This window comes from Ambystoma mexicanum, chromosome 2p (assembly GCF_040938575.1).
Source record: "Ambystoma mexicanum isolate Mex_15411 chromosome 2p, UKY_AmexF1_1, whole genome shotgun sequence".
Classification (NCBI taxonomy): domain Eukaryota; kingdom Metazoa; phylum Chordata; class Amphibia; order Caudata; family Ambystomatidae; genus Ambystoma; species Ambystoma mexicanum.
In genome coordinates this window covers 542,707,436-542,733,789 of record NC_090923.1, presented here as the reverse complement: position 1 = coordinate 542,733,789, position 26,354 = coordinate 542,707,436, and the positions used below count along the sequence as shown (strand labels likewise).

The following is a 26,354-nucleotide window of genomic DNA, read 5'->3' as shown; positions in this document are numbered from 1 at the left end:
AAACAAAATGAAAACTTTACCTTCCCACAACACGGAGCACATGACTGCTTAATGTCAAATTAAATACCATTATAAAAGTTATAACACAGAAGCTCAATTGCTCATTGTGGGACTGCACGTCGGCAGCTATATGCCGGCATGCAGAAGGGCTGCAAAAAGCATTACTTTAATTTATTTGTAAGTGACGCAGCCAGAATGGCCTGCAGGCGCCAAGACCAAAGGTCTAAAGGCACAGATGGCAAAGACAAACAACACTGCTCTACTCTCCCTAAATTGTCAGAACGAGGTAAAATATGTCCTATTCAAATAGGCGAGTTTTAAGCTTTCAGTTCAAGTGATGTACAGCTTCTAAGGGCAAAGGGCAATGCATTACAGTTTTTGGGTGCAGCTGCCCAGAATGCGCAGCTCTTGACAAAGACTGAGTTGGTGGTGGGAATGTCCAATAACTTGAGGTGATTCGACCTCAGGTTCCTGGTCATATTTTTTTCCCTCTTCAACGTGTCCCCACATAAGAAGGGAATTGTCCCGCTAAACATTTAAACGTGATTCGAAGGTATTCCGTCTTGTAGAGCGCGTTATGGCGGGAAACGCACAAAGACGACAGTGGGAAAGAAGTGCCGGTGCAGCCGGAGCTAGAGCATATACCCAGCAGCAGATACATGTGGTGGGGGGGGCTTGGGGGTCGATTAGAGAGGCTCGGGTGTAGGTGCATACCATGCATGGGACGAGAGAGGAGTGTGGGGAAAGATCCAGTACCAGTGGCATAGAGAGCCGTTGGCAGGTGGGAAGGAGGGGGTGGTGGGAGGGTGGGTCGGAAAAGAAACAAGGTCCTTTGGTTCATGAATGAACAAGGTTCAATTTAGAATGTTGGATGGAGGTTGCTGTAAGAGAGGACACTTTATTCTGCTCGCATGCTAACCCCGATCCATATAACTATACACAACACATGTACAGTGTGCCCATTTTTCCATGCAGAAAATGTCAAGGAGAAGGGCAGAGGTCGAAGAAGGATGCAAGCTGGGAGTAGAGGGCTGGTGCAAGCTCTCTACTCCCATCTACTCTCTTCCTTTGCTCCACAAACCATTGTGGAGCAAAGGAAACAACAGGAGCACACTTAGGGTTGGCAAATTGGAGAACAGTTGCCATTTCACTTGTCTGGTTGGAGAAGGAGTGAGGCTAAAAGCAGTAGTAGTGGTGAGTTAAGGAGATGGGATATGCAAGAAGGGGAAGGGGATTGGAGGAGGGAATACAGGATATAACAGATTTGATGATTGTTAAGTGTCATGTTAGCATGAATGAAGAGGAGTCTCTGCTGTGAGGGCAGGGGAAGTCTAAGGTGCTTGGTATACAAATACAAGGCAGAAAGGAAACAAAGATATAAAAGAAAAAGAGAGCGTGAAAATGCTTGGGTGAGCACAGGTCATGGAAGAGAGACAGAACATGTGATGCACAGTGCACTGTTAAGTGCAGTTGCAGCAGAGGTACCTGATACTGCGCTCTCCAGTGCTCGCCAGTGAAGGAGGGTCTGAAATGTCATCTGTCAGTTTGTGTTTGTGGCCATACTAGTAGTCAGTAGTAAGGACTACCTGGAGGCCTTCCTTCATGTTTGCAGCCATGTCGTGGTGAGGAGGAGGAAGGGGTAGGCACTATAAAACAATATCCATGGCATTGCGCGAAGTGCCCACAAGTGCACTGTTAAGTGCAGTTGAGGCAGAGGTACCTGGCACTGTTCACTCCAGTGCTCTCCAGTGAAGGGGACCGTGGAATATCACCTGTCAGCTCGTCTTTGCCTCCACACACACTGTCAGGCCCAAAGGGGAAACATCCACACCCCCTCCCCAACCATGGAAGGCACAGGTTCCTGAACTATAAATAAAAGGTCACCACAAGGCAGCCAATGTGGAGAAAAAGATTAGGGAGAGGTTGGGGATGGATAGAGGGAATTAGGAACACCCGAAAGAGGTTTAGGGTGATCGGATGGGATGTGGGAGTGAGGGTAAACAAGCTCAGCACAGTACCCTTAATGTTGCACCACAGTGTCACTCTTTATTGTGACTCTGTACTCTCTGTGCATACCACCTTGATTCATAAATGCAGTGCTCAGCTCACTGATCCCTAATCCTATGCCCAGAACAAACTAACACATGAGCTAGTGACATACAATGGTCATGTTCCATCACCTTAGCAAGCAGGTACACGCATCATGGACAAAACAAGCAAACACATAACATGCTGTAGCCATTGACAAAACAAGTCAAGCACATGAAATGCAAGAATCATTGATAAAACAAACGCAAAGCAAGCACGGGTAAGGGCAGGTCATTGACCAAAATAACATATGTTCTCATAGCCAGAGCTGGTGAGTTCTCATAACAAGTAAAACGTTGAGACGTCACTTCACATAGCCTTATGTATTCCAACACACCACTGAACAAGTGTGCTTGATAACGTGATAACGTGCTCTCACCACCCCTACAATCATGATACCAACATACGGTAGGAAGGACTACCTGGAGTTGTTCCTTCATTTTGGTAGCCCTGTTATGGTGAGAAAGAGGATGGGGAGCAACCATAAAACCATATCCGTGCAGCAAAGTGCCCGCAAAGTGCACTGTTAAGTGCAATTGTGTCATTAGGCGCAGGTGCCCAGGAGTAAAGACCATGAGGTAAGTGCTTTTTTACATCATGACCTCATATGCACTAAAAACCAAAGCCACACTACAAATGGGAGGGGCCCTGTGTGAAGGTCAATTGCTTGAGGGAGATACACGTGCACCTGCCCCTCCTGCTGTTTGATTGGGTCGCAGTAAATCTCTTACCACTCTACAGAAGGAGAAGTGCCTTCCAAAAATAACTAGCTTATTTTCTCAAGCTATCATGAGCCTCCAGTGTACTTGTAATTCGAATCATCCATGCACATGGAGGATGAGCTGGGTTTGGATTGCTTTGCCACAGAAGACTCAGGACTGTCGGATGAAACTGACATGGCCCCTGCTTCCCTATCTAATATACAGCAGGATCTAGCCACCTCTGAGGTGGATCAATCTCAGATAAGAGAGGTAGGAAAGCAATAGATTTAGCCCTCCAATCGCTAAGGGGGTATCCAATTCAGATCCGGATAGGGTTCAGACAGCTCGCTTAGAAATCATTGGATAAATCCCCTCCACTCAAGAGCTGGAAGAAAGTTTGGATTACTCTAGCAATGACGAAGGAACTAACCAAAGAAATACGAACTATCATATTCCTCTGGAAATACCAGGCAGGTCCTCAATTTCAGCTTTGAACTTTGTGCTGAACTTGCTAGTGCTAGAACATTAATTTCAACATGAGAGCGGCAAAGGACCAATTCAAATCAGTGAATTCCAGAATATGCTTTCTGGAAGGGTTCATCAAGGCCCAGAATTATTTGAGGGGCGATAAAGCTTCTCTTCGAGCCGTAGGTGTTTGTGCTCCGCATGTGGAAAGCCAGCTTAATTTGGTCAATTGTATTTTCCGACTGATGAAAATACAATTGACCAAATTAATACCCAGGAAGTGTAATCATGCCTACTGATAAGCCTTGCTCGGTCCACTTCCATGCACAATGGTAATCTTGTGGGTCTGGAGCAACAGAATGTAGATACTGATAATGTTGCAAAAGGAAATACAGCATCCATTAAGCAGGCCCTCAAAATATACCCTAATCCCATCGAAGTCGGAAAAAAGAAATAAAATCCGAAGAATATTAAGAATGTGCCCTCTAAGATAAATAGAGGATCTTAAAAATGACTGAGAAATCTCAAATGATGTCTGATTGGAATCACCCATACTTAACAATGGGATCAATAAGAAGAAAAGAGGTAAAAATGTAAAACCACAGAAGGAACAATCTAGTAAATCGTTGATGGGGAATATTCTACCATTCCTTCAGAGGGCAGCTCTACAGGAACCTAGGCAAGAGCTGGAAAATCTCTGAACTCTTTGATTCCTCACCAGCGAGTGCCTTGTGAAAGCTCTGATACTTTTAAACTGCTGAACGAAGGTTTAAATATGGCATCTATATTGTCCAAACCAATTACCATCTAGAGAGTTTTTGAGAGAAGCATATCCCAGCTGGCTCCCCCAGTACATTCCCAGTTGAGGACGTGGTCGATGGTGACTAACCGTACAAATGTGTCATGTCTCTAAGCATAATAATAATACTAGTTATGAGGGAGTTTATGGAATTTTGGGTCTTGAACTTCTTCCAGAGGACTATCAAAAAACTGTGGTTAATCAGGGAAATGCTTTGACCCTTCTTCATCATATTCCAATGTTGCAAATGTATATTCCAAGGATTTGGCACAGGTGGAAATTAGGGATTTGGGATGTATGAACTTTGTATCATTGCATAGCCACTCTAAATTTGTATATGACCTTTTATTCAATGAGAGGGAGCGTTACTTTCTATGGACTATGATCTTCATTGTGCCACTACTTATATTATATCTGTTGGTATCAGAGAGAGGGAGATTAAAGAGACTACTGGGATGATAATAAGAGGGGGCTCTGGACATAGAAATGTGATCCCGCTGAAGGGGATAGGTGATAGTGGTCAATGTTGTGATATGGATTGGTCATGGGTTCGAACCATTTTAGGGTCTGACAAAACCACGAGAGGGATCAGATTTAATGCATAGGATTCCAGCATACACATATCCTCCTGGAGCACATAAGGATACAAACATATGTTTAGGGTAGGACAGGAGGAATCTCATTTAATGAAATCCCACATTATTAACTTATAGGGGGTCTGGTTGAAGGAAGCTCCGTTATTCAATGTGTATTCAAATTGTATACAACCGTCCGGTCAAGGGAAGAGGGGAAGGCTCTACGGGGGGCTTATCACAGCCATTAAAAACAAGGTTGGGGCAGGCTGGTGTTTATGGGGTTCCCTACATCCAGGTATTCTTGTTGTGGCCCTTTTATAAAACTCTGATTCATTCTTTAACGGGGGGACCTCCTCATAATTAATGGATACTGGAATGCTCTTGCCCTTCACAAGCCTGATCTGGCTATTCATATAGCGGCTCCATTGGAAGCCCGGTTCAGTAGTGAAGAGGGATGGGGAAGCCTGCCCCCTCCTCCCCCTCCTATGAAATTCATGACACAGAAGAAGACCAGGAAACACCACAATCACCCATTCTATTTCGGGCCAATTCCCAGTGGGACAATGATTGACAAGTATGTCGAGAGATACACCCTCAGCCAGCCATACGCCCTCATCCAGCCCTACAGACCATGTGCGGTACAAATTTACCACAGCGTGGACGAGGAGCCCCAGTCCATAACCAAAGACACCTCAATTGACAGTCTCCATTTAAAGCACCAATAAGCCATGGTGCTGACGTTGTTAGAGACACCACGACATAGCTGCGTTAGATATGAAGCACACGTGCAAGCCGCACTTCGGGACACAACTACGCACTCGAAAACACAAAGAACACAAGAGTACAGTTCTATAGTTGAGAGGATAGCCACATGACATAGTGTCATTGCTTTTATTATTTTTGCCACTAGCCAAATGCAGCAACGCAGAAAACCGCAAGAAGCAAGAGATCCTGAGTAAAGCTTGCAGATGCTTACATGCGAATAACCCTATGGAATTGCAGGGGCACCTATGGGACCTGACAGAACCACATGAGACTAACTTATGGAGAATGTAGTTTAGCATGGATATTGTAGAAACCACATTATAATGGTTTAGGAAAATTGCAGCGGGCCACAGGCCTCTCAGCAAGAGCCGAGCTGAGCTGAATTCAAGCTGGACAGAGAGCAAGACGTGTGAGACAAGACCCGCAGCCAAGGCCACAAGATACGGATGACATTGCATTCCCTAGACGACAAAGGCACCAGTTGCAGTAAATACGAATAATTCCTCAAAATTCAGAGCTGCACTGAACACTTGACCCAGCCAAAGCAGACAATGGACAGCGGCCAGCGCTGGGAAAGAGAGTCAATCTCAGGATACCAGACAGTAGACTACAAAAAATATGCTACAATAAGAAGCAAGTGTTAAACCGGGCCAAAGAGCACTCTCATAGACTAAGGTGGTAAACACAAGTTACAATGCAGACACATATTTATTCTTATTACCTTGAAGAGGTACACCGAGAGCTTTGCAGATCCCAGGCCTGGGGACATCAGCTCTAGCCAACCACAGTTCAGTATCCTAGCGGTAGGTAGCAACGGACAAGAACCAATGGTAGACCCCCCACACTGCAACATTGTTATAGATAGTGACTTGGGGATGGACCAGGCCAGCCACCTGACATGCGAGGGCCAGTAGAATAACTTGTATCGTGCCCATTATAGGAAGTAGACTACTCAACACCCAATAAGAAGGGCCGATAGGTTTTCTGGAGAAGGGCCCAAGGTGTGACATGGCGCTGACGCCACACTTGGGTAAAACCGGCCTGCGAGCCGAGAGCGAATGAGACGTGCGTGGATTTCCCCTGTTCCTGTGCTAATCCCTGTTGGCTCTGTCTGTAACAAACCGCAGTTTGAACTTGCAATTGACTGAGTCCTCCATGTATGCTGGGGAGGGTGTTGGGCCTTCCAAGAGTCCAAGGACTTTCAGTGTCCCTGTGGTATACCTGGGAGTTCTTCCCAACAGTAGGGACAACCCTGTGGAGGTGATTATTATGAAGTGAATGTCACACCCTCCTGAACCCCCACTCCTACAGGAGCAATGGTGAGGCCAAACCCCAAAATGGCAATGGACGTAGATGGGTGGATCTGAGGATCTGATGAATGTGTGGGATTTGCACTGTTTGAACTTGGAATTTGCAGACACAAATACTTTTAATTATACTTGGAAAAGAGCCAATACCACGACTATGATCAACTTTATGTTTGCCTCTCAGTCATTATTACACAACTGTCAGAGATTTAATATATTTACAGCTGACCATAGTGACCATCTACTCGTAAGTGGATCATTTGGGCTAAGTTTAATTGTAAGGATAGATTCTTGTTTTAAGGTGTGCTGGTAAATAATGCATGTAATCGCATTTGTCGGAGACCTATATTAGTGGAGAGGTTTAAAAATCAGCTGGCTGGTCTGTAAGGATCCCTTGAGGAGGAGGAGCAATTGGAATTATTCTGCGTTCTGTTATTTTCCACCTTCTTTTTTGATACAGTGTCCAAATGTGCGGGTACTCAGCACACTAAAGGTTTTACCGGCAGTAATTTGCATCAGCACAATTTTGATAATAGGTACAGGAAAAGAAAGAAGAGCTAAGACATCAATTGTGTGACCTTAAGAAAAATAGTTATGACCCTGGGAGTTGAACTAGAGGCAAAGCTCGGCTTAAAGGGCATAAACTAAAGATGATACAGTCTGATGGAGAAACCATGTTAAAACCCCTAGCAACAAATACTACTAATGCTTTTTAGGCATAAACAAACGAAGATAGGTCTTATCAGGAACACAAACAAATTAATCCCATTCCTGAGTGCTCCTGGGAAAAGTATCTTCATGATTTATATGCCTCCTGATTAGACAGAGAAGAAGAGAATTAGAGCATTTTAAATTGTTTTCAATGGGACCAAAAGGTGGTCATTGATGATATTCCATATTTGATGATCAGGGTGAACACCTCTAGAGTGCCGGGGGCGGACGAGTTCTGAAACTACGTCCTTAAAGGGGACATAGATCTTTGGGCCTCTATACTATGCACCTTGTCTCAGAACATTATTCATTACAAGTCCATACCGAAATCCTGGAGGATGTAACAGCTGATCTCATTATTCAATAAGGGAGATAGGCTTAAACCTAAAAACTATTGTCCTATCACCCTTCTGGATGTGGGACGTAAAATCTTTTCCTCCATATTATTGGAGGAACTTAATAGATTGGCAGAACACACCAATGGATGGGATGAAAATCAATAATAAATGATTATGCTGAGACTTCTTATCTACTCAAATGTTTAATTTTGTACATTCAGAAAAACATTCCAAATCGTGCACAGCTTAGAAAGCAAAGATGTTATTCTGTTTATAATTATGCCAATAACATAGCAATGTATTTGGAAAGTTTTCTGTGCTAAAATTGGGTGCAGACTGGTGCATGGTGTGCATATGGATCCCTGACCTGAGTGAAATGATGTTAAAAATATTTAGTAAGGAAATTGTGGGAAAGTTAAATGACATTTGTTTCCTTGCTATCCATCAATCCTACTAGAGAATGATATGACATAGAAGAGATTACATGGAAGGGCAAGAACAGCTTTGATAAAGAACGTATTCAGAATTCCTCCAAAGAGTAAAATTTGATCGGCAAATGCCAGAAGAAATTCTAACAAGAATCTAACACACAAGAGCCAACGTCCTGAAACCAGAAACCATCACTTTAGGTTTAAAGATATTGTGTAGCTTAACAAAGATTGCTTGTAAATAGAAAGAACCAGGAAACATGCTCAATCTATGCCCCAGGACAGTGGAAGCTTAGACCTATCAACAACAATGCCTTCCTGCAGATCACCCCCTGAACCCACAGAGCCCAGGTTGAAGCCCTAGGACCACCCATTACAACCCGCTCATTATTCAACCCTAAACCCCTCCTCAGCACTGTTACATGTTCCCTGCTAAGTGTAAATATTAACTTGTCCTTGTTACCCTAAATGATATGCCGGTATCAAATGCTATGTTGCGAGAACTGTCCCCCCTGTAACCATCTAATGTATGCCTGTGCCTACGACCAATTTACAATGCTTCATTGCTTCCTTAGCTAAGTTCGCTCTCAGTCGAAAAAATAAATGAATACATCATACAATAGATTTGAAAGATGACTCTTTGACCGTTCCAAATGGTTGTCATAACCAGGATCTTATGAAAATCAGGTGTGTGTGGGGGTTGGGGAGTAGTGGAGGTTTTACTCCCTTAAATTTGCTCTCATCTCTCTCCATTGAACCAAGCTACTTTGACTAGTCATCTCCTGGGCAGACATTGAGGTCATTAAGCTGATTTCCTCAGCCATCTCCTATGAATGGTTCAAGACATCTCTTTGGCATATGGAGTTGGCATCAGATTTTGCACAACTTTCTGATTTTTTGTAAACGGACAGAAGTTATTTCTGACCCTGAGCGCTAATTCCCTGTCGGCTGATCAAGGTTTCTTTGTGGATATGGGTTCCTGTGCCCTGAAATTGATGATGCCCAAAGAGTTGAAGAATGGAAAGGAAATCCGCAAGTTTCTGTTTTTCAGATTACATATCTTAATATATTCATGAGACTTTCTTGTAACGTGCCTGCCCTTTTCTGTCCAAGCACTGTTTCCAAGCCGGCTTCATTACCAACCGTTAGGCATTTCAAGCGTTAACCGTACTGAAGGGATATGCTTATTTCTGTAAAGACAAAGGAGAGACACCCTAGCAGCTGGCACATGTGGAATTTTGCAATGGAATGGCCCTGTAACTGAAATCTGAATATTGGTATTCATTTGGATGGTTGTCTTCAGGGATCAAGTTTTCACTGTGGCCACATGATGACTGGAGATCACTGGTGACCTACAAGGTTAATCTCTACATCAATTGCCTGCAGCTTTTAAAATTCATTTGAAGATTTGCAGCACTGCACAACCTTTGATTGAACAACAGAAGGTTGTATAGAGGCACCTTTCTCTTCATTCCAGAGATATTGTTCACATTTGTGATGGCCGTCTTTGCCACAAGATTTAAACAAAGACATTCAACCCATGTTCAAATGGAAACCAGACCAAAGGCCCTGATGGGTAGGCAACTTCAACAAGGAATGGCAGGCCTTCATCATTAGGCTGTTCCCCTTTTATCCTGATCTATGGCCTTCTTTAATGAGTGAGATTCAGCACAGTGATCCTTAGCCTAATTGCTTCAGCATGGAGATGTCTGGTCTGGCAGAGGTGGTTACCATCTCTTCTGGTCCTTTGGCCATCTTATCTGGATATCCTCCTCAGCCTTTTGTCTACAGCCTTTTGTGCCACTTTGCTACCAGACCAACACCGAATCAACCTTGCTCTATTACTCATAGAAACCTTAGAATAAACACTAGATTAAAATGCTGCTCATACTCGAAGCCTTCTAACAGCTCACCTTCACCTTGCAACAATATCACAAGCAACTATGCTCAAACCACACCACGCTCCTACCACCCAAGCATCACATTCAGAAACTTCAGATTAGGAGCTCGACTGTGCACTAAAACTCCTCAGCCTCACCTCTACAAGAGAAATAAACACCTGTGTAGGCACAACAACCCTGCCAATCAGGCCAATGAATCAGACACTAATCTGGCCTCTATCACGCTGCATGACATACCCCTACCACCACAGAAAACATTAGCAAAAGACACCTTCATCAAAGCAGCCTTGGTGAATGCTAGGTCCCTTCCCGCCCATGCACTGGACATCGCTGATTTTATAACTACTGAAAAGCATCTCCTTGTGATTACGGAAACTTGGCTAAATGCAGCCTCTGGCCCTTCCTTGGCTTTAGCCATACCCAACGACTATGCTATCATCAGATGTGACAGAAACACTAACCAGGTGAAGGGAGGCGGTCTCACCTTTATCTTCAAAAACACCATCGACATTAGAGTCATTCAGGATCTCCAAATCCCCTCTGCTGAATCTTTGTCCATCAAACTACCATTATCACCCAATCATATAGCAACAGTGCACCTTATCTACCGACCACCAGGACCTCCACATTCACTGAGGACATTTTGTATCCCTTATATCTACTAATACCAAACCTAACTCAGAAAGTATCCTAACTTGGGGACTTTAATCTTGGTCTTAACGTACATGCTTTATAATGTCTTTACGAAGCCCTTATTCGATATCCTTGACTATCTGGATGTCACGTATACCAATTATGCAGACGACACCCAGATACTCATTCCCATCTCTGGAGACTATGCAACTGACAGCAAAACCCTCAATGAAATCTACTCTGTGATACAAGCATGGATGGCGCAACATGGTCTTTGTCTAAACGACGAAAAAACAGAGCTGCTTATCCTGGGTACACACGCTAAACTGAAAAAACTAAACAATGCCTTCAAATCATTTACTATAGATGGCAACTCCATTACTGTCTCAAACAATACTAAAACTCTGGGCATTTACCTTGATGCCACCCTATCCTTCTCTAAGCAAACTAATGCGGTAGTAACATCATCCGCATATACCTGTAAACTAATCACCGCCTGCAGGCCATTCATTTACATATCTTATTGCATCACACTCGCTAGAACTCTAGTTATGTCCAAAATTGATTATTGTAATGCCTTATACTTAGGTACCAGCCACAAAAACATTAACAAGTTACAAGTTATCCAGAATAATGCCATCAGGGCAGCCCTCAACATCCCTAGGAAATCGCATATTTCTGAGACTAGACGCAACCTGCGTTGTCTTCCGGTTGAGCACAGAATATCTCTCAAAACTCTTGCCCTAACACACAAAGCCAGGGCCAACCTCGCTCCAGCCTACCTTACCAACCAACTTACCTAACATACGTCCTCAAGACCACTGAGAGCGGCTCAAGCAAACACAATGTCCATACCGAGATTCAAACTCCATAACTCGGGAGGTGCTAGCTTCCCTGTACGGGCATCAGAGCTATGGAACACACTCCCTCCTTCCCTCAGATCAGAACCTTGCTTCCGCTTATTCAAGTGCAACACTAAGCGCTGGCTTCAGGATTTGGATATAATGACAGTTGAAGCTCCGTGATCTGAGGCTTGTCACTTGACCGATTGTATTTATTGCAAATTTTACACTGTAGTATTTAACTGTATCCTCCTTATCTCTGTATATATCTGCAACAACTATGTACCTGTAACACATATGCATCTTCCTTCTACTGTATGTAACTGTAACATAAAGCTCTGTAAACCTGTACGCAAAATGATGTACCCGGATGCCCTTGGGCCTGGTTGCACTTTATAATACTGATCCCCCCCTATACCTACAGGGAATCCAGTTGCTAGCAGTGCAGACATTTTTAGTAAATTTTGGACCTTACCATGTCTTTTTTGCAGTGCCATCGGTGGTGCCTGGGAAGGTGAAGAGTCAACGGAATGACTGGCACTGCTTGTATGGAACAGAAAATGCACTCCTTTTTTGACCTTGTTAAGATTGTGAATTTACTCTATGGACTTTATTTAGAGGGGAAAACCATGTTGGGCTGTTAATGTTTAAAACTCAACTAGCTTCGAACGACACAGAAAACTGATCAACTCACATGCAGACCCAGATCCTGTAGTCTATAGGTTACTGAGAAGCAGTTGACTAAAAAGGCCTCCAGGCTTTTGGTATAACTCCCCTTGGTATGCCAATGGAGTTCTGAACGGACATTGTCTTGCCTGGATATAATATATTCTTATTTTCAAGCTTATAAAACTACTGTGCTTGTTCCCCTACGAATGGGGTATGGACATAAGGGTTTTCAAAATTTTAACTACACCCTTCGGATGGCAGGGTGTGTATTTTTTCATCTCTTCAGGCATGAAAGCTCTCTCTTTCTCCTATATCCTACCTCACATTTGATAACTGCCCAAATCTATGGGCCTCATTATGACTTTGGAGGTAGCCATGGTGCTATGCGCCATGGCTGCCTCCAAAATCGTGTCCGGGTCCGATCTGGTGGAGTGGGCACTTACCGGGATATTCCGCCCTATGCGGACCCGGTAAGTCCCCATTCCAAATGCCATTCCCCATTCCCATTTGAGCCCCCATAGGGCTCAATGGGAATGGGGAAGGTGCTAATTAAGGGCCTGCTAATGGCAGGCCTGTAATTAGAGCCCTGGTCCCCTAACGGGACCCGTGGTCCGACCACACGTCCCTTGCGGTTCCCGCTAAGGGACCTTGGAATTGGGCGGTAAGGGATTGCCGGCACCGGTCTCCTTACCGGTGCCCGGTATCCCTTACCACCCACCTCGGAATGAGGCCCTATGCCTCTATCAATATAGGCACAGAACATATGGACACAAAACGTCCACTTTTTTTAGTGGCAGAATACTCCCAGCTATTTACTTTTTCCATTCTTCCAATTCCTCGTTACTACTGTCCTGGCTCATTGGATACTGAATTTTTGAGGGAATCTGGTAGCCTCATTCTTTTTGGGCCCACTCAATTACTTTCAATGGTTTTCTTCCAGACAGTAGTCTGCATGATATCAATAAGTAGGCTGATTGGTCAAGCAATTAAGGATTTAACAGAATGTACTACACACGTGTTTTTCCGCTTTGGTCATGGCTAATCTTTGAACACACATAATATTGGACTTCTGCAACATTCAGATTCTCCTCTGCTTCTTGGGTGGAGAATCATAATGTTGTTAAGGACACAGAGGATAGGAATGTTCCACCAGGCCATACCCTATCCTTGTACAATATTTCTGTTTATCTTTTCTTTGTCCACTGCCTTGTGATTTGCTGTGTTGTGTCACTCCTTGTCCCCATTGGCTCTCGTTGTCATGATGAACATATTTTTGAGAAGGCAATTCTGCTCAGGTAAATCATTATCCTTTTGGGTGCCCCAAAGTGACAGGCACCCAAAAGGATAACTTTAAAAAGGGGGTCCGTCTTATCATTTAGATTGTCCTGCATACACTGGGCACACAATGCAGAGTAGCGAATGGTAAACACTTTGACCCGTTACCCTTGCAAGAATAGCCGTCTTCTGCAAGTTGGTATCCTTGTCTGCAGTAACACTGATAGGAGCCATAGACATTAACACATTCCTGACTGCATGGGCTGCTCTCGCATTCATTCACATCTGAAATGAGAGATGGAACATCTTGTGAGACCGCAGCAAAAAATGCAATCTTGCTTCAGCAAAATACATATTTTAAACATGTTTAGATACTATTAGGCAGCATTAGATGGGATACATGTACTGGGAAGACAAACATGCATAAATGTTCTAAAGGTTTAGCCACGCTTTGACCAGAAGTGACCACATACTTAAACAGCTAGTGTTACATATGTCAACACACTCTCCTTCTTTGAAATATTTTTCCAGCACATTGGAGAGAGGTGCCCTTTTTGTCTTAATAAAGAAACAGGAAGAAAATAACACTTTTTGATTCCCATAAACGATCTTGCCAAGGAACCCTCTTTCCTTTAATTACTCTTGTTGTACACTTCTGAAACATTTAAAGACGTTTTACAGAACCATGTTGCAACCATTAAAGTCACCCGGCCATGCTCCTATACCACGCAGAGCCAAATCGTTCACCTCTGATGTTTTGTTTCAAATCAAAATAAATGCAAGTATTTTCCTTGGAAGGTTCATCTACAACTATAATGGGATTATTCATCAATTTCTCCAGAGCCTCAAATCAAGGTTCCTGACTGCTTTCCCATATCCCATACTGTACTTGAGGTACACATTTGAACACATCACTCTTTTTTTCTTCACTGGAAGGCTTATTTAATAGACACATGCAGACACATTTTATATCCAAAATCTCCCTGGGATGGGGCTGGTACAGTCATGCAATGTGCCATCATTGTTTTGGCATTAGGTTTCTGTCCGTCTTTTAATGTATTCCCTTGTGGGTGAACATTCAGTGCATGCACTGTCTGCAATGTGTGCATGCTGTTGCATGTGCATGTAGGTATTTGTCATTACTAGAGCGTTGGTGGAATACAGGTACGATCACTCAGCTGGGTATCCAGCAGCAGCAGTACGTATGGGTTCAATCCTCCCCAGCAACAAACTCCTTATATTTAATATTATATGTTTTTCCTCCACCCATTATTAATAAGGATTCTTTGTGTAATATAAAGAGATGTTCGGATAGCGTCAGAGTAAAGCGCTTAATGTACATTAGAGTACCCAGCGGGTACATCAATCCTGAAAGTTATTAGCATACCAGACTTGCATAATCATAGCTTTTTTTTCCAGCTGTTCACTTTCACCCAACACCCAATATCAATGTTAAGGTTTGGTCACTTTCATTTTCTTTATTGATATGCCATTGGGACGATGGTTGCGCCGAATATTTATTTGTATTCTGGAGCTTGTAGTCCTTGGATTATAAAAGGCACATCAAGAATGCTACTTGTTGATGGATCACCATCTCCAGAATAGAATGATTTAGGCTGTATGTTGATGTCAAGTTGTGTCTACTGGCTCCAGTGCATCCCACCACTTGGTCTCCAATGCCGACTGACAGTAGCATGTTCACAGCAAGCATCTGGGGTACTGTGCACATGTGTTTTTGCTTCAAAAATAGACATGAATATCTTTCCTGCAAGGTGTGTACCCATGCATTTGAGGTGTACCTGATAACACGCATAGCTTGCTGCCGTTTCCCTGAGTTTTACTGAACATGGTACTTGCTGAGCTCGGATCTGGTGACAGCAGCACGTTTTAAATTGTGGCAGAACTCTTTCTACACTGTCTGCACTGTGCTAGACTAACTGCTGAATTTAATCAATGGACAGGATTTGGGATGTGGAGTGCCTACCTCGAATTGGAAAAGACCCGAAAAGCAGACTATGCCCCCAAAGGGGAAGACCGTTTCAATGCCCCAAGGGAGAAAAGGTAGGTTATTATGCTGTGTATGCTGTCTCTGTCTCTTTCCTTCATGTCTGCTGAACACTCACTCCAGTACTTAGAGTTACAAACTGGGAAACCAATAAAGACCAGTACATATTCTCTGAACCACATCATTTCCTCGGAAGGGTTTCTTATGGTGATATGATATGATATGAGGTTGCATTTATAACGCGCCTGTACACAAGTGTTTCTAGGCGTTTGTGTTCTTTGCCTGGGGACATTTTCAAAACAAGGCAACAACACAGAGCTATTTTAAAACAAATCAAATCATTTAACTTTCTCTTCTGCAGAAATTTGACGGATTGCTAATGAGTCCTAAAGTAGGAGCTACATAGGCGTTCCATTTATCCTGAAAGCTGTTCCTCTGCCACTGTTGTTCCTAGTCAGGACAAAGTCCTTTATTTTCCCAAAATGTGCTTCTTATGGTCTTTGACTAGTTTAAGAGAAAAAATAAGGAGACAATAGGATCCCATATATGCATCCACTCTGCTTTGAAGGGAAAGAGGAGTGAGGCAGAATATTTGTATGACATTGAGGTGACTGTACATGCAGTAAAACAGGGACACATCTCTGTCCTGGCTTCCTCCCCTAGGTATCAGGTCCAGTGGACAGAAAAGATGCTGGAGTGCATGTTCCATAGGAGCGAAATGTTAGTGCAGGGCATAAAAGCCTTGACTAAGGCTTCAATGCCTTCCATCAACTTCACGCCACATTTTCAATCATTTGTATGGCGGAGAGGAAGGGCGGAATGCAACTTGCGTTTCCTCCACCTTCCTTCCTCTCTGCTATACAAATGCTCCAGCATTTGAACTGGCACGGATTGTCATGCCAGCGCCAATTCTGGAGATCCCTATGGGGCCCAGCAGCTTTATGGAATTAATTTTACAGGCTGCCTGCCAATGCTCGCATGGCAGGCAGCGTGCACAATTACTATTAAAAGCTGCCAGACAATGCTTGCATGTGGGCAGCATTTAGTTGTAGCTGTGAATGCTGCTTGCTATGCGTACATAGCAAGCAGCATTAACCAGTACAATGAAATGCTGTCTATCATGCTCTCATGTCAGGCAGTGTTCATTTGCAATTGTGAATGCTGCTTACCAAGCACACATCGAATGCAGCGTTCACAATTAAAATGAAACACTACCTGGCATGCATGCATGCTAGGCAGCGTTTACTCATTTGTATGCCTCAGTGCAAATGTGTAGGGCAAAGGGCAGTGTACATGCTGGTACGTTCCTTTTGCCCTGCACATGTGCACCCCACTGTGCAAATGACAAGCATTTGCCAGCAGGGACCTGGCTATGCCTGAGTGCAAATGTACCAGGGCCCCAGCGTCAAATTACGAATAGGAGCAACATGAGCTCCATACTGTCAATTTAAAATCAGAACAGGGCCAACAATAACTACATGTTTCTGTTACTGCCCTGTACATTATATGAACTTGCTACATGCTTGTTTTCTTTGGCATTAACTTCTTAGCTCTTAAATAGCTCCCCCATCATTGCTCTCCTCTTCACCATACAGCAATCGCCATCTTCCCCATTGGAAATGTTATGACTGGTCAGTTTGATTAGCTAGCAACCAACTACAATGTCTAACACTCAAGTAATTTTCAACCTGGGCACTGCTTCTGCTGTTTGCGGAAACCTTGATTTGATTTGCTCGTCCCAATATTTTATGCAAAATGTTCTCTCCGTTTTAATTTTGTATGTCCTTCGAGAATTCGCCACAATAACAGTAATGGCAAAGCTTCTCAGATGAGCATCTGTTTTGATATGATAATGAATTTAGCATCAAAATGTAGTAGCTAAAAGGCCAATGTAAAAATTTATGAACTGGAGTTTTAGATAGTAGTTGGCTTAATTACACCTGAGCCAGTTAGAGATCCTTGTTAAAAAAGAAAAAGGTACTTTAAAAAGAAGACTCCCAATAATGTTTGTACTGTGGTCGCAAAAGGTAGCCTACTCGTAAGAATGTGGAAGCCTCAGATGGGCAACATCTTTCTCAACATGTATATGAAGCCTCAATGCTTCAATGTATAGTCCCTTTCTTTTAGATCTGAAGAATGAGTGTCTAGTGTAATGACTCCATTAGGTGGCCCTCGCTCTTTCTTCTCAGAAAGACAACTATGCTCCTGGACAGGACCATATCCCTTTGGATTTTGTTTAAATGTGATTGGGGCGTGCTGCCCTTACTCTTCAATGCGGCTTTGAGGTTCCCCATGATCCATAGAGAATTGGAACATGCTTAAATTGTTTCTGATCTGATCTTCTAATATGTGAATATAAAGAGGGGGGCTCTTCATGCTGTCTCAATTGAGCATCATACAGCATCAAACTTGTCGCGCTTTGAAACACTTGTGTATAGGCGCATTATAAATGCCATATCATATCATATCATATCATATCATATATCATATCATATCATGTCGTTATGAGCTTCTTCTTTTTTGGAAACTTTACTCACTTTTGGTTTTCAAACCTTTATGCTTAAATTATTTTTTAAACTTTCCTTTTTCAAACATGTCTTTAGGGTAGAATCCTTGGAGGAAAACAACACAAGTTACCTCTTGATACAGAAAAATAGATCTTGAAATCTCTTTTAAATTTACTTAAGAGTAACCCGAGTAAATGTACACTAGATTAACCACAACGACTCTATTAAAATGGATGTGGGGTTCAGAGCATTTTAAAGCAAGCTGCATTTAAACAATTAGCCTTCTGGCTCTGCTTATGCCCAAACCTGAAGACAGGAATCATTCAGGCCCACCTACAAGAAACCCTTTACTTTGATGGGGCCTAAGTGCCAGTTAGCTTAAATAAATCAACAACCTATTGTTTTCCCTAGATCTGGGCTTTTGTGGCAATCGTCTGAGGTAGTTCCCCATTTTTTTCTCCCTGTGATCTTAGTATTCACTATTACACTTGGGTAACAAGCTCCAGATGCTCCAGGGGGAAAGCTTCCCGTATGGGGGCCAGGTACCAGGAAATAAAACTCTTTGGAAGGCAAGAACTATGTTTAGATTTGATCTCATTTATCAGTAAACATTCTTTTTATGCACAATGCTCCCAGTTGAGTCAATTTCGGATTCATGGACGTAAACTCCTCTGGATGACTGTAAATGCTTTCATGACAAATCACCCAGAGAAGCAAAGTCACATTTCTTACTTGATTGCCCTCTGTTTCATGAATTGAGAAAGGTCTTATTTACACCTTTTTTAAGTAAGGCAAATGTTTGTCTTCACTGTTGCACTTGCAATGCGTGTATGCACTCATGCACAAGATTTACTTCATGGAAGGCTTTTTAATACATTTGGATGGCCTCGAGGATGGGAAATGTGTTTGGGAAATTAAGTATTATATCTATTGTGTTCCATTGGTATCTCGTTCACGCTTCCATGGCAGGCCCCAAGAGATTCGGCACACTGCTGAACTATGAAGACTCTACACAGCTGCTGGCTACAGTATTTGGACGGCTCTATTGTGATGGCACAGCACACTAACTGCATAAACCAGCTGATTGTCTACAGACATATCTGGTTACATCCGCCTACACAGGCACCCTGATGTCCCCACAGCAGAAATGAAGCATTATTCGTTTTGGAGGCAGGTCACCGAGCTGCTAGTTTTCAGCCTGTAAATAAAGGAATAGTTTAGGAGAACATTCATTGCAAAACCGGCGGATGCCCACTAGACTGCTCAACTACAGGCAGGTTATAGGTACTAAAGGCCCAAATCAATACAATATCGCAAGCCATAAGTCAAACATCTATAACCACCTAACACTCCAACAATCCCAAAGCAGAGTTTGAAAGTGCAGTTCTTTACATTTCTTGTAACCATTTATTGAGCAGATTGTCCAACAGTGAACAGGGTTGGACTGGGGCAAAACATTGACTCGGGCATCAATGAAAAAGTGGCCCACCGTTGCAAACTGCGGTTTGTTCCCTTCGAAACCATTTGAGGATCTAGTAAGAGGTAGTTTTGGAGTTAAATGTGTTGCAAATTGTGCATTTTAAAGAATATACGTTCAGTAACACTGGTCAAAACGAGTAGCTGCCTAGTAGGGACACTGATCAACCTGACTCAATGTGGCCTGAAAACTGACCCACTGTGAGCAAAAGATGCTGCCCACACTAGCATGTTAGGCTTGCGTTTTGGACATTGTCATGTTGCCCGATAGGCACGTGGAGCTGGCTATTGATGTAATGTCTGGAATATGCACACATAAATGTGTGCTTGTTGTGAACATACGTAAGGTGACAAATAATAAAGTGTAGAATGAGGGAGGGTGAGGAAGACGAGCTTCTTCTGCATCATTTCTTGTGTTGCGCAGACAATTCTCTTCCTTTAGTCACGTGGTGGATCATTGGATTACTTCATTACCAAATAATGGCCCTCATTTCGAGTATGGTGGCTATTTGCGCCATGACTGCCTCCCATACCGGTACCGACTCCGGTTTGGTTCAATGGGGACTTACCGGTCTATTCCGACCTTGGAGGGACCGGTAAGTCCCCATTTACCAAACCATTCCCCATTCCCATTTGAGCCCCCATAGGGCTCAATGGGAATGGGGAGGGCGCAAATAACGGGCTGGCGTATGCTATGCCCGTTATTTGCACCTAGGTCCCTTAACGGGTCCCGTCCTTAACACCTGGTCAGACCAGGCGTTAAGGAAGGGACCCGCTAAGGGACCTCGTAGTAGGGCGGTAAGGGATTACCGGCACCAGTCTCCTTACCGGTGCCGGTATTCCTTACCACCCTACTCGGAATGAGGGCCAATGTTTTCTATTGGCAAAGGTAGTTATCGAGAGTACGTGTATTGGAAATGTCCATGCCTGCTGGAAACTGGATACATATCTTCATCTGATTTTAAGTGGGCCACTGTACAGCTCTTATTTGTCTGTTTAGTTTAAGTCTGCACAGGACTGGATTTGAACCATGCATCTAATTGTGTGAGGCCATCAAGCCTGCTGCCACCTTAGCCACTCCTCTCTTCCACCAAATTGGATAGTCTTAAACATTCAATTCAAAAGAATTAAATAATGAACACAATACCGTCGCAATGCTTCCCATCGTAGGCTAACTTGAATCCAGAGGAACATGAGCAGTGGTAGGACCCAGGGGTATTCTCACAGTTGTGTTGACAGAGCTGTCCTGGATAATTCCAACATTCATTTATATCTGTCGGCAAAACAAGCAAAATACATTCACGGTGAGCACAACAGATCGGGAAAAATAGATAGTTGGATATTTCAATGATGGCATTGACTGATGTGTACAGTGCGAAACAGCAGTGCCAACGATTTCATATGTGCTGGCCTTTTACTCTAATTGGCATACAGTGCTGATAAAACCTAACAGCAGATACTTGGCTCCACCAAGCAATGCTATATAGACGATACGCGCAATGGCCAGGAAGATTAATTTTACCCCGCAGAGAAGCGATGTACAATATGTGAATGGAATAGATGGACCAAATTAATGAACCACAACAGAGCAGAATGTGTTGAATACACTTAATTATAACAGAAGACTGTTGCAGGTGTTGAAACTATGGTCATGAAGAATATATGCAATTTAGAAGCGCATACTTCTTTTTCACCTACGAAGAAAAAGAAGCAGCTAACAACATGGCTACCATTGCTTTATCTTGCCTTCAGGCTAACAAGGCATATTAACAAACGTTAAAGCTCCCTGTTATCGTCAACGTACCAATGCATGTCCTGCCAAATGCATCTGCCTGATAACCCCTCTTGCAGTCACAGTGGTATGTTCCTGGTAGATTGTGACAAACCTGCCCCTCTCCGCAGCGGTGTACACCAGTCTGACATTCATCGACATCTACGGAATACAAATTACAGGAAAGTAAGTGTCACTCAGTTATTGGTTTGGGAGACACCCCTTGACCCAAAGCATAGTACAGACTATTACAAAATACATTCCCACAATGAAATTCATCTATGATGCCTTTCTAGTTGACGGCCAACCACACATAAGCTAGCACACACATACCACACTCTATAGTCCTTTATTATCATTCTATAGCCATTACTTGCAGGGATTTGGGTTCAGGTTCTCCAAATTCTTACTTTGTGAGAGTGTTCTCATGCTCGAGTTCACAGCTCCCCCACTATAATCATTTGCATTTATATAGCACTACAAACCCTCAGGTACCTGAGTGTTGCTCATTTATCGAACTCGGAAGGATGAAAGGCTGAGTTTGGCCCTGCTGGTATTCGAACCTGTGTCAACAGGCTCTGCACAGATGTCAAAGCACTCTACTCGCTGTGCTATCTGACCGGCTATGTGGTACCATTGAGGGTTATGTCTAAAGAAGGCACTTAACTGTCCTGGGCAGATATAGTATATATTGAAAGAGAAAATACTGGCCTGTATAACTTAGCTACATTTAGCTGAAGAAAAACTGATGAATCAGTGTCTATACATGTCTATTCCGTTTTTTTGTTTGTTGTTTTGTTCTCTTAAAATGTTTTCAGGTTGGTTCAGTGATGATGTAATGCTGTTTTTAGAATTATGCTGCCCATCTCTACTGGACCGACCATATGGGGATTTGTTCTGTATACATATTTAAAATAGTTAAATGATGAAACTGCAGTGAGGGAAGCTGGACCACCATTACAAACTGAAGATGTGGCACATTTCATTTGATTTGAGTCATTTATAAACAAGCACACAACAAACTGAATCAAATCCTGGCGCAGATGAAGAGAAAACTAAATATAGGACTCAGTCACATGACAGTGGTATCATTGAGATCACAGGGAAAGTAACCATTTATTTGAAAAGGTAGGTCTTTAGACCTGCTTGAAAATCCAGAAGGGAAATGGCCTTCCTTAGATTCAGAGGAAGGCTGTTCCACAATCCAGGCCCGGCACCTGAAAATCTACAATCTCCCCTTGAAACACATTTAGTCCTTGGAATGGTAAGCAGATATTTATTTTCCGACCTTAGGATCCGGGCAGGATGATACAAGTTCTATTTGTCTCCAAGATAGCTTGGCGCCAAACCATTAACACATTTAAACACCAAACAACCAATCTTGAATTTTATATGTCCTCCACTGCTAACCAGTGAAGGTAGCGGCAGAGGCCTGAGATTGGGGTATTTTTAGGTGCACCAAACACTAATCTAGCTCCTGCATTTTGTGCCTTTTGTAGACCGTGGATCTGTTTGGCCGGGATTCCAGCGAGGAGTCCATTGCAATAGTCTAGTTTCGAATTGACTAAGGCTCCCACAACCACAGCATGGTCAGTCTTGGGTACATAGTGGAGTGCTTGCCGCAGCAGCCGAATATTATAGAAGAATGATTGCACTTTAGCTGAAACTTGCCCATCACAGCCCAGTTCACTATGCCATATGCATCCCAGGTTTTTCACCCTGGAGGCATATTTGAGTAAAGACCCCAGAAACGGAGGTGAAGGCGGGCTACTATTCCCCTCCAAATGATGTTTTTCTCCGAAAAGGATGACCTCTGTTTTCTTGGGATTGAGCTGTAACCAGTTTTGTGCCATCCAAATCCCTATTTCTTCCAAGCATCTGCCTACTTTGACAAGGGCATTATCCACACCATGAAGTCTGATATACACTGCCTATCATCAGTGTATGAGTGGAACCTGAGGCGGTGTCTCTCCAGTATGTCCATCAATGGACGAAGATAGATGTTAAATAAAAGGGAGAGAGTGCAGAGCCCTGTGGTACACCACAGCATTGAGAGAGGATTTCAGATATGAAACCTCCCACCTGTACACATTGTTTACGCCCTGTCAGAAATGAGGCAAACCAATCCAGGGCACATGTGTCCACATTCCCTATATTTTGTACGCGGTCTAACCAGATGCCATGGTCCGCCGCATAAAATGCAGCGGATAGGTCGAGCATTGCAAGCAGGGAAAGTTTGCCTGCATCCCCTGCCTGTAACCACTCGTCCCATACCGCCACCAATGCAGTTTCCGCCCCAAATGTGGGGCGAAAACCAGATTTTAGAGGAAGAAGAAGACCATTGGAACTGGCTTGTGGCCACCTCAGCACATACAGCAGTGTAGGGGAACAGTTCCAGCAGAAACATACAGGGGCTGACTAAAGCTACGAACACACGGACAGAGGACAGGCCTAAAGCTGTAACCCCATGGAACGGTAGCATGCGTGGCAGTGCAGTGGCGCAGTTATGGCTGGATCCTACAGAAGCTGACTGAGACTAGGATCGTGTGGTTTGATGATATACCCAAAGATGGAACCCTAATGAAAACTGATGTTGTGGCGCATTAGCGCATGCAGCAGTATAATTAAGACAGTCACAGCATGATATAACCGAAGCTTTCTGTTTCCAAGGCCGCAGGTACACAAGAAAGACCCCATTGGAAACTGAACTGTGCAGTGCATGTGGCTACATCGCAAGGCTGTTACATCAGGGTCTTTCAGAAGCTGACTGAAGCAATGGATGCAGTAGTGGAGGACAGTCTACAGCTATAACCCCACTGAAAACAGAAGCCGTGGCACATCAGCACACACAGCAGTTTAGAGGAGCAGTTACAGCAGTTGGGGGCCGTGGGAAATCGAGGCAAGGAGAGCTTATGCATGAATACTTACTCCTGCTACGTGCCCTACAAATGAGCAGAATAACAACAACACAGTGCCCGGAAATTCGGCATCACATTTTTTGGTAAGTGACGTGTGCCACGCTTAGCGAATACCCTCATTTTTTTTAACTAAAACTTTATCTTATTTTCAGAAAAGGCAACAAACAAAATCAATTAAACAAATGCAGATAAAATCAAAGACAAAAACAACAGGTGCATGGTGATTCTCAAGAATACAGGATGAAAGCCATAGCAGTGAGCAACCCGATCCAATCAATGCCTCTGTCAGAACAAATACAATATGCAGGGCATCGAGAAACATGTACACAGTGCTCACAGCTTAGTCCCCAGTCCGCACCCTCCCAGCAGAAATGGATCACCTGAAGGCTAAATTAGCAAAAAGTATTCAAGCAACTGTGGCCTAATTGAGCGGAAATGATACGTGTCACAGAACTTATGGTGAAGATCCATGCATTAATGTGACTGGGCAGGCGACCCAGGGAGGTGGCACATATTTTCTCAGCAGAGGCTAGCTCCCATATCTGGTTCCACCAAATATTGCCTTGCGGGTCCTGCTTTGATTTCCAGCATCTTTTGACTGTGAACTGGACTGCCAACAATAGGTGGCTAATCAGTGATACCACAGAACCTTCCAAGGGGTAGACAGACTCTACCGTCTCTCCCAAAAGAATCACCAAGGGGCCATCGGCAATGGCACCATAGGCAGCTGCAATGCAGTAATATCCTTTATAAGAGCCAGACCTTCCTTCCAGAATGTATGGGAACTCCCATAGGTCGCAGTTTAGAGCAAACACTCTTGTTAAGATGGGACAGGTACATGTACCACCCAAACAAGATTTCATACACATTCTGTTTATTCGTCACATGCTGGGATGCCATGGTTGCCATATCCTTCCCCAAGACTCATCAGAGACCGGCCGCTCTAAATCTCTTCATCATTGTGACATTGTGGCAACGCCGGATCAGACCAATCCAGCAATGTTTGCAATCTAGTCAACTTTTTCTGTAAACTAACCTTCCACTCAGGGAGCTCCAGTAAAGTGGGAAAATGTGTCCCCACCCTGGGAGTCACAGCATTAGTTGCCCAGTGTCTAAGTTGATAATATCTAAACCGTTCGAACTCCCAGACCCCAAACACAACCTTACATTCCTTTTAACATCAGCAGAATGTCCCCACAATATAATTGCCCCAAGTGTGCACAGCTGTCCCTATGCCACACACAAAGGCCCCATCAGACAATCCAGTGGAGAAGCCAGGGTTACCAAAAACTGGCGATAATGGACCCATACCACCCAGAACCCACCATAACCTGATAGCCTTATCCTAGTAAGAGAGTGATGCCAGCCAGGAGGAGAGTAGAATTCCAGTGCCATCTCTAATGGCAAGTCGAAGGTGTGGCAGATCCTGCAATGCTTGCGTAGTGACCAATTGCTCAATGTCCGCCCGACGGGCCCCATCCGCACCACTGCGCCACTCTAGTAAGTGTGATAAGTTAGCTTCCAGAACATAGCAATAAAGGACAGGAAGACCAAAGCCCCCATTATATTTGTCAGCATGAAGAGCCTGTGTGGCCACCTGCATTTTATGATCCAACCACACAAATGTCATCATCTTTTGGTGAAGGGACTGGATGGTGCTGTTTGGAGATAATGATTGAGAGGGCAGCAATATCTTCAACAAAATGTCATGTGCATATAAAGCTGCCTTACGTTCAGTTTGTTTGACAGGAATGTGATGAAGTGGATTCTGATCCGCAGCAGTACAAGGATGAGTAGGGGTAAAATGGCCCATTCAGCCTTTGCACTTCTACAAACCAAAACACAACACAATCATAAAGGTAAAAAAGGGACAGTTAAGAGCGAAACCTCCTTCGCCTTTTGTGGTAACGTGGGCCGAGGAAAGGCAATGCTCTTAAGAGGGGTGTTAAGGTAATCAAGTGGTGACCCAAAAAATACAGTATCACAGTCCATAAATAAAGGGAATGTCCGATTAAGGTCTGTAAAAATATATACACTTTAATCAAGCACACAATCGGTCCATGGAACAAATAGGAATTACTGTACAAAAACCCACCCCAATGGAAGAACAGCGAAGATGCAACAGACTGGAGGAAGTAGCACTCTGAGCATAGTTCCAGGGGGGTAGGTAAGTCACTGGC

General features: G+C 43.6%; 1 protein-coding gene across 3 annotated transcripts in view; it reads right to left on the bottom strand.

Moving 5' to 3' along the window:
* Nucleotides 1-26,354, bottom strand: part of FBLN2 (fibulin 2) — a 712,640-nt gene that overhangs the window by 61,635 nt on the left and 624,651 nt on the right. For all 3 annotated transcript variants that reach the window (XM_069643982.1, XM_069643983.1, XM_069643984.1), the window contains 3 exons: nucleotides 21,290-21,418; nucleotides 20,633-20,758; nucleotides 13,666-13,782 (listed from right to left, as the gene is read on the bottom strand). In XM_069643982.1, coding sequence (XP_069500083.1) covers nucleotides 13,666-13,782; nucleotides 20,633-20,758; nucleotides 21,290-21,418 — 372 coding nt within the window. The remainder of the gene's footprint in view (nucleotides 1-13,665; nucleotides 13,783-20,632; nucleotides 20,759-21,289; nucleotides 21,419-26,354) is intronic.